Genomic DNA, 15,430 nt, shown 5'->3' with positions numbered 1-15,430 from the left:
TCCTGAGCACCTTGCTCCCCCCACTGGGGATCAAGCCCATAACCTAGGGATGTGCCCTGGGCCGGAATTGAACCTGGGACCCTTCAGTCCACAGGCCAATGCTCTATCCACTAAGCCAAACCGGCTAGGAACAATCTGTATTTCTTAATCTCTTCACCTGTTTTACCATCCTCCCCACCCCATTTTCCTCTGTCAACTGTCAGTCTGTTCTCTGCATCTATGAGTCTGTTTCTATCTTGTTTATTTTTTTCAAAAGGAATTAAAGTTTATAGTAGAGTCATTGGTCAGAATAGAGAAAAACTTTATTCTTGGCTAGTAAAAAAACAGGCTCCTGTCAGGTTTATTTATTGGGCTGCTGCAACTCCTTGCCAGTAAAATAGCTTTTATGCATTTAGCTCTTTCTCGAGAGTAGCTTAAAAGGACATAAAATTTTAAAAATTGAATATATATAGGCATACACATCCATGTATATGTAAATAAAATCCTAGAACACATAATGACTTGAAAAGCAAGCCTAAAAAATATTGTGAAACTGGGCAGGTCCGTTGTCTCGGTTATTCTGTGTACCAGTTCTGCCTGCCAGTTGCTCTGACTTCTCTTTCCAGCAGAATCATTAATTTGGGTGTGGCCAAACTAGACGTTGAAGTGCTATGAATAATTGTCCAAATAAAAGGTCAATTTTTCCTACCATTAAAAAGATTTTTCTTGGTGACCCTCATACAAAATTCAGGAGAAACGAAAGAAGGAAACAAAAGTTAGCACTACTGTGTGCCTACTAAGCACCAAGCATTATGGCAAAGTCACTTAAAATACTGTATCTTATTTAATAATACATATGACTATCCCATGGAGTATCAGCTTTGCTACAGTCTGGAAATGTATGACTATAGTTAGGAAAAGCTATGGCTCAGTCATATTTCTGTGAGAATTCACCCAGGTTTTGAGAAGAGAATCAGGAAATCCTTTGGCTCATCAGCCATGCATTTATGATTCAGCTCTTCAGGGTGAATGACTTTATGCATTACTCTAACATTAACTAAATGCTTACTACGTGAGGGCACTGTCTAGGCCAGTGATGGCGAACCTATGACACGCGTGTCAGAGGTGACACGCGAACTCATTTTTTGGTTGATTTTTCTTTGTTAAATGGCATTTAAATATATAAAATAACTATCAAAAGTATAAGTCTTTGTTTTACTATGGTTGCAAATATCAAAAAATTTCTATATGTGACATGGCACCAGAGTTAAGTTAGGGTTTTTCAAAATGCTGACACGCCGAGCTCAAAAGGTTCGCCATCACTGGTCTAGGCATTGTGGAATCAAAGATGATTAAGACACAGTACTATCTTCAGGAAGCATGCAGTTCCCTGGGGGAGAGAGATAAACTAACCAAATTGTAAAGTGCAGACAGAACCGCACTTACAAGATTTATACTAGAAAAACTCTCATAGGGTGATGACCTTTCTTAATTTTGTCTTCAAAATCCAGGGGGCTCCCTGTTGTAGCCCATATGCAGTAATTGTGAACCATATGTAATTCAATGGTTCAAGAATCCGTCAGTGCAACATACGCAATAAATCTCAAAAACAACCTGTTAGATGACAGAAAGGGCAATGATGAGAAATGCCTACCTTACATCAAAGTATGCCAGGAAGGAAATAATGATAAGCCCCTATTATATTAATTATTTTATATTAAATTTAAAACATCTAAAAATAATTTCATATCATTAATGGATTTAATAAGATTAGAATTTCAATTTTCTTAAAACAAAAACAAATCTTATATTGGAGTTTGTTTCTCACTGAAGCTGAAAGTTCTATCTAGAAAACCAACATATCAATAACAAGATTTGGGGAAATTTCAATGTATAAAGTATCATAAATGTATTAGGAAAGCAGTGGGGTCGGGGGGGGGGGAGAGAAAGATCAATGTGAGAGAGAGACACTCCCCGACAGGGGCTAAGAATAGAACCTACAACTCAGGTAGGTACATGCCCTTGACTGGGAATCGAACCAGAGACCCTTTGGTGTGCGGGTCAACACTCTAACCACTGAATACTCCAACCAGGGCAGTAATACTTTTTAAAAAACAAAATACATCTAGAATACTGTTCCTGAAAAAAATTTATTTATATAAATCCATGTGTTTATTAATGTTGAATACCACAAGAGGTACCTAGTACCATCTGTGAATACTCCTCACTTATTTAGTAGCACCTACTACTGCACGTGAACAGGCTAATTTAATTTCTCGTTTCAGTATTCTCCATACAACACTGGGAAGGGTAAGAAGTGTCCAAAGCACCTGGCCCATTTCAACATGGCCCCCACTCTCATCACTATTCTTTAATCAGGGTCACTCACACAAAGCAATAAAGTTCACTTTCCGAAACCATAATTTTATGACCATTATATTCCATTTTCAAACAAAAAAATAACTTTTTCTTTAAATCTAAAATAGCTTTTAAATGCTTCTTAAGGGAAAAGAGAAGTCTTTGTACCGATTAATTGGCTGCTCTTAAATAACATTACACCTCTGTTCACTGTTATCCTTTCTCCTCTTAAATAAAATTTAAAAAGCCAATTTATTTATAATATAGCTCGCTAAGCAAAATGTAAATCCTTCATATACCTTAAAGCTTCACGGGAACATGTTTTCATATTCTTTCCACTAAACCATGCTTCTTTCCTTCCTCAAGACATTGCTTAACATTTTAGGGGAAAGGTATAAGTAAGCCGGAAGGGTGCTTATTAGCATCGGCATGTAAGTAATTCGAGCCGGTATGTTAGGAACATGTTAGGCATCAGGAAGTTACAGGCATTTACTTCCACAAGACCTCTCTGGATCCAGTTCAACGTGGAGGCCTTTAAGAGTACTTACAACTCAAGTTAAAGCACAGACGAGTGGGCTAGAAACCAAGATTTTGGACTGATCCACTAGACTTTTGAAGCTACTTCTCTGGATTCATACTTATATCAAATCTGTCTACCCTGTCTGGAAAAGTAATGAAGAACAGGTGCATTTAAAAGGTAAATTATTTTCAATATTTCTAGTAGTTGCCATTATCCTCTTTTAAAACCTTTTCCTAGCAGATTTTGCCTGTGATTCACAGGTAAGGCCAATTAACACAAGCTACTTGGCATCTTAACAAACCAGTTAGGCAAACTTGCAGTCCCTTTAAATTAAAAAGGCCCCCTGTGAGACTGAGACGGCCCCTGGGAAGCTGAGAAAAATACCACATGAACTCACTCATTTATGGATAATAAGAAACATTATAGACTGATGAACAAAAATGGGTACAGAGGCAGAGGAGCATTGAGCAGAGTGTCAAACTACAGTGGGAACCCTGGGGAGGGTTGGGGGGAGTAGGAGATCAACCGAAAGACTTATATGCATGCGTATGAGAATAACTAATGGACACAAGACACTGGGGGGTGGGGGAAGCCAGAGGAATGTCAAGGGGGAGAAAAAGGAGACATGTGTAATATGTCTTTAAGAGATAAAAATTAATTAATTAATTAATTAAAAAGGAAATTTTTATTCAAACTTGTGAATTGATTCTCTAATCTCTATTTAATCTTCAGAAATTTTAGGAATAAAAGATCATGCTCAGATTTCAGTAAACTTACAGAGTTAGGATTTGATGATTTACCTCAAAAATAACAAATGAGCAGTCATATAAATATTCCCAAAAGTTTTCTGTTAATGTAATGTGTTTTCTTACAGTAATATTCAAATTTCAAATATGCCTAATGCCCTGGGAATTCCTAATTTTAAACCAAATATTGTAACCATAGTTTGAGAACTACATTTAGTATTTAGAAAACATTTCAACTTCTTCACTCACAGTATTTACTCTTCAACTTTTCCCCTACAGACTGGGAGAAAAAAACGGATGTTGTAGTGCTGACCAAAGGGTACCTATGAATGACAAAACTGACTGCTTAGGAAGGAATAAGAGCCACGGTACAAAATCAAAGGCAGTGGCCATAAGTATGTACAGTTTGTTACATGAGTCTATAGAAACCATAACAGATTTCTGATAAAAGAAATAATTTAGTGACTGAGCATTTTAAAAACATTTTAATACTTTCAAAGCAAGTTCACAAGTTATCATTCCTCCTATACTTATGCTAGTCTCTTTTCACTTGTTACACCACACGTACAATTAATCCAATATAAAAAGCTCTTAACTACAGATATGGGCATGATGTAATGATGTTATATAAATAATCATAATCTCTAATCTCAAAGTTGTTTTAAAGAACAAGAGGCTGAATAAACCCAGAAATAAAATACAGCTTTATAAAAGATATGAATGCTGTAACCCTATATAATAAAAGGTTAATATGCAAATTGACCCTAAGGGCGGGACAACCAGGAACAACCTATTGCTATGATGCGCACTGACCATCAAGGGACAGATGCTCAATGCAGGAGCTGCCCCCTGGTGGTCAGTGCGCTCCCACAGTGGGAGCTCCGCTCAGCCACAAGCCGGGCTGACAGCTGTGAGGGCAGCGGCAGTAGCAGGAGCTTCTCCAGCCTTCTCGGCAGTGCTAAGGATGTCTGACTGCGGCTTAGAACCGCTCCTCATGGGACTAAACCATCAGTTGGACATCCCCTGAAGGCTCTCAGGCTGCGAGAGGGATGTCTGACTGCCAGTTTAGGCGTTGCCCTCCCTCCCCTGCAGACCCAGTCACCCCCATCTGTCCTCCTCTGCTGGCCTGACCTCCCCCAACTGCCCTCCCCTGCAGGCCTGGTCGCCCCCCCAACTGCCCTCCCTCCCTTGCAGGCCTGGTCGCCCCCAACTGCCCTCCCCTGATGACCTGGTTGGGCCTAAACCGACAGTCGGACATCCCCCGAGGGGTCCCAGACTGGAGAGGGTGCAGGCTGGGCTGAGGGACACCGTGCCCCCAGTGCACAATTTTGTACACCGGGCCTCTAGTATAATAATAAATGCAAAAGGGCAGGGAAATCAAAGTACTGTAATAGTTTGTTTTACTCAGACCTTCATCAAAGGTTGCAATCCAGCTTTGGCAGCAGCACTTGAAATGAGAAAGAATTTAAAAAAAAAAAAAACAACAGAAAAAGTAATTAAATAGAAAAAAACAAACCCCTCTGGGAAAGATTAACTTTCCCAGAGAAAAGACTCTCACTATGGGCTATATTTTAGTTAAATAGTGCCAAAAACTGTGCTACCTGTGATGAGGGGCACAAAGGAAAAAAACACAACACAGACACCCTGCTTAGAAAGATTACAACATAGTTGAGGGATATTATTATTATTATTATTATCAATACTATTAATGAAATACTTATAGGCAATCACTGACATTTTAAAATCACTGATTATGATCCAAATTTTATTAATTTCATCCTGTTTTCTTCATCATGTTTAATTAGTGACAGTAGTAATACCATACACTAGTTGAGTTCTTTATGATTTTAAAGATACTTTAATTGTAAGTGACGCTCACAACAGGATAGAAATTATGTCCCCACCAAGAACTACTCTGAGATAAGTTCCCTTTCCTGAGCTCGTCATCTTTAATAGAGTAGTCCTTCAGCTCTGCTTGACCATTAGAATCAACAGCAGAGGCTCACTCGCAGAGACTGTTCTCTGACTGCATTGTGAGGGCAAGAGGGAGTGTATTTTTGTAACCTCCCTCGGTAATTTAATATGCAGCAGCTAGGGCTGCGAACTGCTGCCTTACTATCTCTCTCTCCTACCCCCACTCCTTCTCACTTTTCCCCTGCCTATATCTCTGTTAGTTTTATTTTCTGGAGTAATATAGTGCTGCTCAAATATTTCATCAAATCTAAGATACCATCAATTGTAATATTCACCATTTTTATGTGTCACTAAAGAAAGACAAAATACTGCCATGAAACTTTTATAAGCCAATAATTTTTAACATACACCCTGAAATGCTTAATGTTTCAGAAATGTTATATGTCAAAATGTGCAATATAATAAAGTTCTCCATTCCTAATTCCCAATCACTCTACTCTCTCTGAATAAGAAACTGCATTTGCTCCTATGAACTATCATATCTTGTTCTGCTATTCAAGCCCCCTTCTCTTTCCTCCACACCATTTCACTTCTAAAGACACAAGAGGATCTAAAGATAAGAGGACGATAGAAGGAACATGGTAGAGGACAGCATTTGGGAGAAGAGACCCGTTTGGCCATTGATTTCAAAGTAATATTACTTTCGTAAGTTTAAGTCATGTACCTCAATTTGAGAATGTAGATAATAGTTATTAATTTATAACATCTTTTTAAAGAGAATGCCAAGTAGTAATATATATATGAGTTCAATACAATTTCAAAGTTCACTTGATGGTTAATAGGAGTGCTTTGCTCATCTGGTTACAATAAAATTTTCTAGTGAATAATAACTCATAGGCTACACTTCAAAAAAGAGAAAACTCATTTTTAAAAAAACCTGAATGACTCCTGCTTACAGAATTATAAAACATAGGTTTCCCTGAAATACTCATCTCCCAAAGTACATTTAAAACATTAGTTAATATGATTTGTAAATTGTTTTCAAGATTACCTCCGTAATGCAACACAAAGAAATATGGATAGAATTTTGCCTGAATTTCTCATTTAGTCTGTCATTTTTACTTGTGCTCCTTCTGATACATAGTGCTTTATTCTTCTCTAACTCCTCAAGTGAGGCTAAAAATTTGCTGGTGTAGCAAAGTTTCCTGGGCTTCTTTGAAGACCCAGTTTAATACTGCAAAACATCTATAAGTGTATTCATCTGACTGAAATCACCCATCCACATCACCTTCTAGCCAAAGGTTATATCCAGTGAGTCCCAGGAGGTTACAAGTTATCTGCATAGTTACTTAGACACTGCAATTAATCAGCAATATAAGGTAGGTGAGTTGTATGCACTTGTATTAGTACAATCCCAGTACCAGACAACATCTAATGTAGATGAATTTATATTTCAAAACAAAACAAAAGTTTGGACACTTAAATAGTTTTTGATTAAAATGAATTACATTCTTGATTCTTTAAAAATGTTAATACTGCCCTGACCTGTTTGGCTCAGTGGATAGAGCGTCGGCCTGCGGACTGAAGGGTTCCAGGTTCGATTACGGTCAAGGGCATGTACCTTGGTTGCAGGCACATCCCCAGTAGGGGGCGTGCAGGAGGCAGCTAATCGATGTTTCTCTCTCATCGATGTTTCTGACTCTCTATCCCTCTCCCTTCCTCTCTGTAAAAAAAATCAATAAAATATATATATTTTTTAAAAATGTTAATACATTATACTGTGTAATTTATTTTTATTAATGTTTTTATTGATTTCAGAGAGAGGAAAGGAGAGGGAGAGATAGAAACATCAATGATGAGAGAGAATCACTGATCAGCTACCTCCTGCAAGCCCACCACTGGGGATCAAGCCTGCAACCCAGGTATGGAATCAAACCCTGACCACCTGGTTCATGGGTTGACGCTCACCCACTGAACCACACTAGCTAGGCTATTTTTATTTTTCTTTTAACAGAAGACGCTAAAGTAAAATAGTCATAGCTGAGTATCAAAATGAATGTTTCTCATATTGAATTATGGTGATGACAATGACATCATTTCCTGTCAGGAATTGGTAGATAAGATGGGAATGACTCCAACTGGCCTAAAATAAGTTTTGCCTAATGCAGAGAGTGAACAATTAGCATCACTATATACTGAAAGGTTTAGCTAGAATTTGGGTAGGAAATGGGCCTAACCAATGGATATACTCATATCAAGAACCTGACAACAGCATTGTTTAAATCCTCAAAGTTGGCTAAAGAGTCCTGTATATGTGTGATTTACAGATGTCTAAGATAGAGGTAATCTAACTCCAATAAAACTTTGTCTGCAAAGCAGATGAAACTCTCAAGTCTAGCGGAACTAAGTGAGCTAGCTAATCATTGATGTGTGGGTTAAGCTCTTTTGTTTAATCTACTGAACTGCTTAATTCCAGTTTGTATCTGCAGTAAGGTGGAGAAATGTGGTCACACAAACCATGGATATTTCCATTAGCTTTCATCCTGAAACACCATTTTCACAGTTATAAGGTAGGTGAGGTAGTATGCACTTGTATTAGTACAATCCCAGTACCAGACAACATCTAATATAGATAAATTTATATTTCAAAACAAAACAAAAATTTGGATACTTAAATAGATTTTGATTAAAATGAATCAAATTCTTGATAAAATGAATTAAATGATTGATATTACCTAGGATAAGCTTACCCTACCCCACACACCTCAAGCAGGTAAACGTAAGTTTAGAATAGACTGAAAAAAACAAAAAACAACCAAGGTGCTTTCTCCTAAGGGGCATGTGGACCACAATAGGCAGCAATAATGAACAACCCCCTTCAAGTTCTGTAAACCTCAACCATCTTGTTTTAATGGAATAACGGAGTGATGAGGGTAAGGTGGGGCCTACTGTGTGCCATTTTGCAATCCTACCTAATAAAGACGAAATATGCAAATTTACCATCACTTTGCGACAAAGATGACGGCACCCAAGGCCAATAAGGAGGGAATATGCAAATTGATGTGATAAAGATGGCAGCAGCCAGGCTGGGATGCTGGTGTTCTGCCCCACCCCGGCCACTCCAGGCCTCTGGGCAGCGCGCAAAGGCGGAAGGTGGCTCCGGGCCAGAGCGAAGGTGGTGCTGGCAGCCAGGGGAAGGAAGGCCTATTCTTGCACAAATCTTCGTGCATCGGGCCTCTAGTTAAGTTACATGCAAAAGGCCTACTGTGTGCCATTTTCATTTTTAAGACTGCAAATGGGGACAAAGGACACAGAATAAGAGTTCTATGGTTTCATATCAGATTCTAGTCAGGCATTTAGACAAGGTTTCCGTTAAACTATTGTTGCCAAGCCACAGGTGGCAAACAAATCATACATGTCAAGTTTATGGAAGCCAAGAACACTAGAGTGAGAAAAAGTGACCACAGGATAGAGGCACATGATGGGGTAGTTCAGCCTGTCAAAACAAGCAACAGAAACAAAGAGCAAGCATCAGTAGTTTTAAAAAACTGGCATCCAAAACCAGAAGTGAGCAAGTTAGCAAATGTAAGGTGCCCTGGAGTGAGGGCTGAAGAGGTCAAAAGTTCAACTTCTGCTGCCTCACCTTCCCACCCCATGGAAGCCTATCCTCTAGTAGCACTAGCTTCACTGCCAGTGACAGGGTGTAAGGAGGCAGACCCAGCATCACACAGTATTAGACTACATCACTTTAAACATACAAAGAAAATACCAGCACAGTCTCTATCACTATACTATAGTTCTGTTCTATTGATTCTGATGTCCCATAACATTCATGAAAAGAACTTTGGTTGATTCTGCCATTATATGGTGCTACTCATGTGCAGTGATGATGAACATAAGAATTCCATGAATATATTTCCAAAGTTGTACCAAAAATTCCAATCTATTCACTATGTCTTAAAAAGTCATATCAATAGAAGACTTGATTCCCAAAAAAAGTCAACACACATGTGAAATTGTCAGAATATAACAGCAAACTCTTCTTAAATGAGGCAGGACTGAGAGGAAGCTTTAGTCCTTAGTGTTGGCCATTAACAAGCTATAAAGTTCTAGATAAAACACTAAAAATTCTCTGGAATGCAATTGTGTCTTTGGTAAAACGAAGAGGTTACATCTCATGGTCTCTAAGCAATAACCAGTCCTAAAAAATGTTATGATTTAAATTTCTAGTTTGATTTCAATGGACTTTTGATCATCTCAATGACATATAAATGTTAAATTCAAAATCTTTATAATGGCCCCAGCCAATGTTACTCAATGGTTAGAGTGCCAGCCCACACACAGAAGGGTCGTTGGTTCGATTCCCAGCCCTGGTTGGGGCTTGTGCGGGAGGCGGTCTCTCCCAGCCCCCCTCCTCCCTCTCCCATTCTCTCTCTCTTCTCTAATCAACAGCCATACTGGCCAGGGCTAATATAATTTTTTTATGACTGAGAAATCTAACATTGTTTAGAGAACACATGAGGTAAGCATGTTTAGAAGAATCTGCTCCAATATTTCTATCAACATACTGTTGAAGAATTTAAAAACGCTTATTTTAATGTAAAATAAATATAAATCAATGTAATATAAAATCTAGTCCTATGATTCTGAAAACAATGTAGTTCCCCAGAATAATTTAGCAGTCAGACCAGTCAAATAATAGTGTACTGGGGACAATGTTCATACTTCTTATCATGGGTCTTTAAATTCTAGAATTGAAAGCTCAGATCACTAAAATGCTTTGGAAGGCAAGTTATAGGGGAAGAAGGAACACTCACATGTCATTCCAGTTCCCAATTTAAAAAACAAAACAACAAAAAAGCCTAGGTTATAGTCCTTCTCTCCATCTTTTGTGAACACTGAAAACAACAACAAAAATCAACTTTCCCTTGTCACTATAGTACGTATTTTGAATTTGTCTTTTATCTTCACAAGCACAAGTATGTACACACACACACACACACACACAGAGTTATATTTTCTACGTCAGTACAAGTCTTTTGTTCAGCACTGAAGCAGGTTTAGGGTGAAACAAGCTTATATATATTCTATAGGAAATCTTAACAAAAAAAAAAACATGTAAATGATTACTGCAAAGGCTATATATTTAATTTTTTATTTTTACGGTAAAAAACCCCCAGATATTAAAAAACTTCTTCTCACTTGCTAAAGACCCCAAACCAGAATCACATACAAATATAATTAAATTCAAGTGCAATATCACAAATAACAGGTTTAAATGTTCCCATTTGGGTTTCTAAAATGACTACACCACTGTGAAATGTGTAGCTTTTTATATAAGAGAAAATCATATATACCTAGTTCCTTTCTCTTTAGGTTTTCTCTTTATAATTTACTTTTAAAAAATGAGACTAATTCAATATACAGTATACTCCAAAAGACAATATTATTCAATATGAAGAGCCTGCCTTATTAAGTAATATCTTAGTAGACATTTAGAAATGGATAAAAACTCACACTTAGCTGGAGAATTAAACAATTATAATTGCTTAACTGTCAAGAGGAAATTTAATTTATCCTGAGTAACTTTTATTACTTCAAAGAATATACATGAAAGTCTTTTCACAACAAATTCCTTCCCTGATACAGTTAAATGCAAATTATCTTTTTTTTTCCTCGTCTTACTCCAGAGAGCTCCTGCATACATAGCTGATACGCCACCTACTGCAAAACCAAGCTGACAGAGCGAGCGATGCTGCCAGCACTTCCATTCCATCACCAGGCTGCAGCTGAATAAAGGCGTGTTTGTGAGGCAGTTTTTGTAAATTTCAAATCCAAGAAGAACAAGCTGAAATAGCATTTTCCAAAATGGAGTGTAAAGTAAACAGAAGAGATAAAGAAAAGGAATATGAAGGGAAACACAACAGCCTGGAAGATGCTGACCAAGGAAAGAACTGCAAATCTTCACTGATGACCCTCAACGTTGGTGGATATTTATACATTACTCAAAAGCAAACACTGACCAAGTACCCTGACACTTTCCTCGAAGGTATAGTAAATGGAAAAATCCTCTGTCCGTTTGATGCTGATGGCCATTATTTCATAGACAGGGATGGGCTCCTCTTCAGGCACGTCCTAAACTTCCTACGAAATGGAGAACTTCTACTGCCTGAAGGGTTTCGAGAAAATCAACTTCTTGCACAAGAAGCAGAATTCTTTCAGCTCAAGGGACTGGCAGAGGAAGTGAAATCCAGGTGGGAGAAAGAACAGCTAACATCCAGAGAGACTACTTTCTTGGAAATAACAGATAACCATGATCGCTCACAAGGACTCAGAATCTTCTGTAATGCTCCTGATTTCATATCAAAAATCAAATCTCGCATTGTTCTGGTGTCCAAAAGCAGGCTGGATGGTTTTCCAGAGGAGTTTTCAATATCATCAAATATCATTCAATTTAAATACTTCATAAAGTCTGAAAATGGCACTCGACTTGTACTAAAGGAAGACAACACCTTTGTCTGTACCTTGGAAACTCTTAAGTTTGAGGCTATAATGATGGCTTTAAAGTGTGGTTTCAGACTGCTGACCAGCCTGGACTGTTCCAAAGGGTCAATTGTTCACAGCGATGCACTTCATTTTATCAAGTAATTACCTGTGTCATGAACAAAGGCAACAAGCATGCAGCCAGCAAGCTTCGGAAAACCACAGCATCAAAGGCATCCCAAATAATGTGCCCAGCTAGCTCTGTACTGAGAGCCCTGCTGCTAATCAAATATTGTGCGTTACGGTATGTAAATTAGACTCTTACACTTAAAATGAAAACAGTGATCTTCTATATATTGTAAATAAAGACTGAATGCCTGTATTTGTTTATTTTTCCTTAAGCTGTCTTTTAATCAAAATGTCTTGGGTGCTTGTACAATAAACAAGCATGTACATCATCATTCATTTAAGTAAATGGTAATAAAATATTTGAAGGGGCTACAAGATTTAAAATCCTTTTTACTTATGGCAAAAATCTACAAAGAAATGGAACTGGTAAAATTAACCATTGCAAGAAAAACAGATATGTAGATTTACTAAAACAGAGCATAGTGAAACCAAAAAGAGTGTAAGAAGGCATTAATTTTGATTTAATTTCTATTGGTAGGCACCAAAAGCTTATTTATAGTTTCTGTATTAAATACTTGAATTATAGCTGAATTGATATATTGCTGAAAATTCCTAGAAAACTGCTTGCTGAAAATAAAAAAATATAAGCACTACTAGCTTCTTTGGTTGCATTAATCATTATAATAAAAAGTTACATGTGTCACTTTAAAACAAATAGTACCACTTGATGATTTCACACAATATTATGCACAGTTATAATGAACTGGCAGGCTAATAACTGGATGATCTTGCAAGTGACAAAAATCAGCAAATTTACTTCTTTGCAGGCTGAGCTCCAACACAGCATGAATAACTTCATTTCAACAGAGTATATGGTATTAGAATAATACAGGCAGGAATTCATTTTCAGAATCACCCTATCTATTCATTTTTCAAGCTCAACAATATTAAATGAACATCACTACACATTTTTCTCATTCACTGAGTTGTGTTTAATTTTTTTACTTCATGCTAATTAAAAAGCTGTTTTTTAAATTAAGTTTTAATACAGCTACCTCAATGAAATAATGCAGAAACTCACTTTTAAATGTGAGTGCATTTTTCCCTCCCAAATAACAGCTAGTCATTTCTATACCACTTATTTACTTTGTATTCGAAGAACAAATTACATCTTAAATTTGCACCTTTCAAATTTAACCACTAAAACTTGCAACTAAATCTTAATTTTTAATAAATTTTAACAAGATATTTCTGAAAATCTTTATTGAGATTACATAAATTAGCATATGTGCCAAAAGTTGGCTTACACATATAAATTAGAATTAGCAATAAAGCTAATATGACTTCCAGTTACAACATCTAAGATAACACAAAAGGTGGCTGTACATACTAGGCGAAATATTTTAAAATCTATTATACAAAGAAGTCCTTTAAAAAAATCTACATTAAAAAAAACCACAACACACTTCACATCAACCATACAATCTTCTTCTATGTATAACAAGAAAGAAAATGCTTCAATGAAAACATCAACTTTTCTCTTATGTACTTGAAAATTTAATGTACTTTTAAATGAGAATTTAAAGGAACTATGAAAATAGGAAAAATAGTGAAATCTACTTTAGCAGTTTAGAAATTGAATTGTTTATATAACTACTCAGCTTATGAGTTGACTTTTCCTTGGCATTTGAACTTTGGTAATAAAAAAACATTGTAGTGATTTAATGTCAAAGCAAGATTTTCTCTAACAGAATTTCATTACTGATAATAAAAATAGCCCTGACATATCTTTTTACAGGCGATAACTGAACAAATCTCCTTTGAAGTATTATAAGTAAGGTTTTGCATCAATTCACAAAAGAGAATTTAACTGTTATAACAAATTATTATTGATGGAAACCACTACTTAAAGAAATTTTTCATTCATTTTTATGTCTGTCTCTAAAAAAATTATATCTGATACACTTAAAAAATGTTTTAATCCTCACCCAAGGATATGTGTTTGTTGATTGTTAGAGAGATAGGAAGGGAGAGAGAGAAACATCGATTGGTTGTCTCTTGTATGCTCCTGGACTGTGGATCGAACCCACAACCTTTTGGTGTAAAGGATGATGATGTTCTAGCCAATGGAGCCACCCGGCCAGGACTATATTTGGATGTATTTAATTCCTCCTCAAGCTTTTAATAAATCATGATTTCCTAAAACAATGTGATAATCTTAAATTTGACTAGATTGATCACTTTTAAAATTCAAAAGTGATGTATCTTTTAAAATTCAAAATTACTTGCAGTTGGAATTACATAATCATATTGTGCTGTAAGTGTATAGAAAATGTCTACTTTTAAGTTTTACTGTTTTCTAAGAATATCTGGAAATACTTTCCATTTAAAAAACTCAAGAGCCCTAGCTGGTATGGCTCAGTGGATAGAGTATTGGCCTGCAGACCAAAAGGTCCCAGGTTTGATTCCGGTCAAGGGCGCGTGTAGGAGGCAACCAATTGATGTGTTTCTCTCTGTCTTTCCCTCCCTCTTCCACTCTATCTAAAATCAATGAAAAACTATCCTCAGTGAGGATTAAACACACACACACACACACACACACACACACACACACAAAACCCTCAAGAAATCATACAAAATGCCAACTGCAAGTCAGAGTAAAGCTGTCATAATATTTTTGTTTGCAGTCACTGAAGAATTTCTTCCTCAAATCTTTTCTCCAAAGAATAAATCACAACGTGACTTTTAATCTTCTTTTTTCAGAAAACAGTTAATAAAAAGTAGGTTACTATACTTGCCATGAGCCAATCATATATACTCTTGCATTTGGAATTGTCTCACAGTGTTATAGCACTGTCCTTAAAATATGAAAAATAAAACATGGCTATGATGTACTATATTTCTAAAATGTATATGGAAGCATGCAGAACAAATGAAACACTTATGAGACTTTCAAATAATTCAAGAAAGGTGACTACTATCTCAGATTGCAGATGATACTAATTAAGCTGGTTCAGTTACTTCTTTAAAAGAAAATTACTTATATTTCAAATGCTATATTTAAGATGATAATAAAAGGTAACACTGTTTTATCACATGCCAGACCAGATACCAGGCTATGAACATACATTATCTCAATTAATCCTCAATTGACCCTAAGAAAGGTACCATTACTCTTTCTTTCTTACAAATGAAACAGAGGCTTAGAAGGCTAAGAACCTGCTGAGATCCTACAGTTATCAGGAGGTCAAGGTGGAATCAAGACTTGAAACTCACATACATTAGTTCCAGAGTCAGCAGG

At 36.7% G+C, this 15,430-nt stretch overlaps 2 protein-coding genes across 4 annotated transcripts in view; one reads left to right on the top strand and one right to left on the bottom strand.

Moving 5' to 3' along the window:
• GTF2F2 (general transcription factor IIF subunit 2) overlaps positions 1-15,430 on the bottom strand; it is a 145,887-nt gene that overhangs the window by 75,986 nt on the left and 54,471 nt on the right. The gene's annotated exons all lie outside the window — the stretch shown is intronic.
• On the top strand, positions 2,782-12,778 carry KCTD4 (potassium channel tetramerization domain containing 4). The gene is made up of 2 exons (XM_006757174.2): positions 2,782-3,034; positions 11,208-12,778. Exon 2 carries the CDS (start codon positions 11,386-11,388, stop codon positions 12,163-12,165), a length of 780 nt encoding a protein of 259 aa, XP_006757237.1. The 5' UTR covers positions 2,782-3,034; positions 11,208-11,385; the 3' UTR covers positions 12,166-12,778.

This window comes from Myotis davidii, unplaced genomic scaffold, assembly GCF_000327345.1.
Source record: "Myotis davidii unplaced genomic scaffold, ASM32734v1 scaffold533, whole genome shotgun sequence".
Classification (NCBI taxonomy): Eukaryota; Metazoa; Chordata; class Mammalia; order Chiroptera; family Vespertilionidae; genus Myotis; species Myotis davidii.
The sequence above is the reverse complement of the archived record's forward strand: the minus strand, read 5'-3'. Positions and strand labels throughout refer to the sequence as shown.

Excerpts from the sequence above, each read along its gene's own strand:
- KCTD4 (XM_006757174.2), top strand. The coding sequence starts at position 11,386 with ATGGAGTGTAAAGTAAACAGAAGAGATAAAGAAAAGGAATATGAAGGG.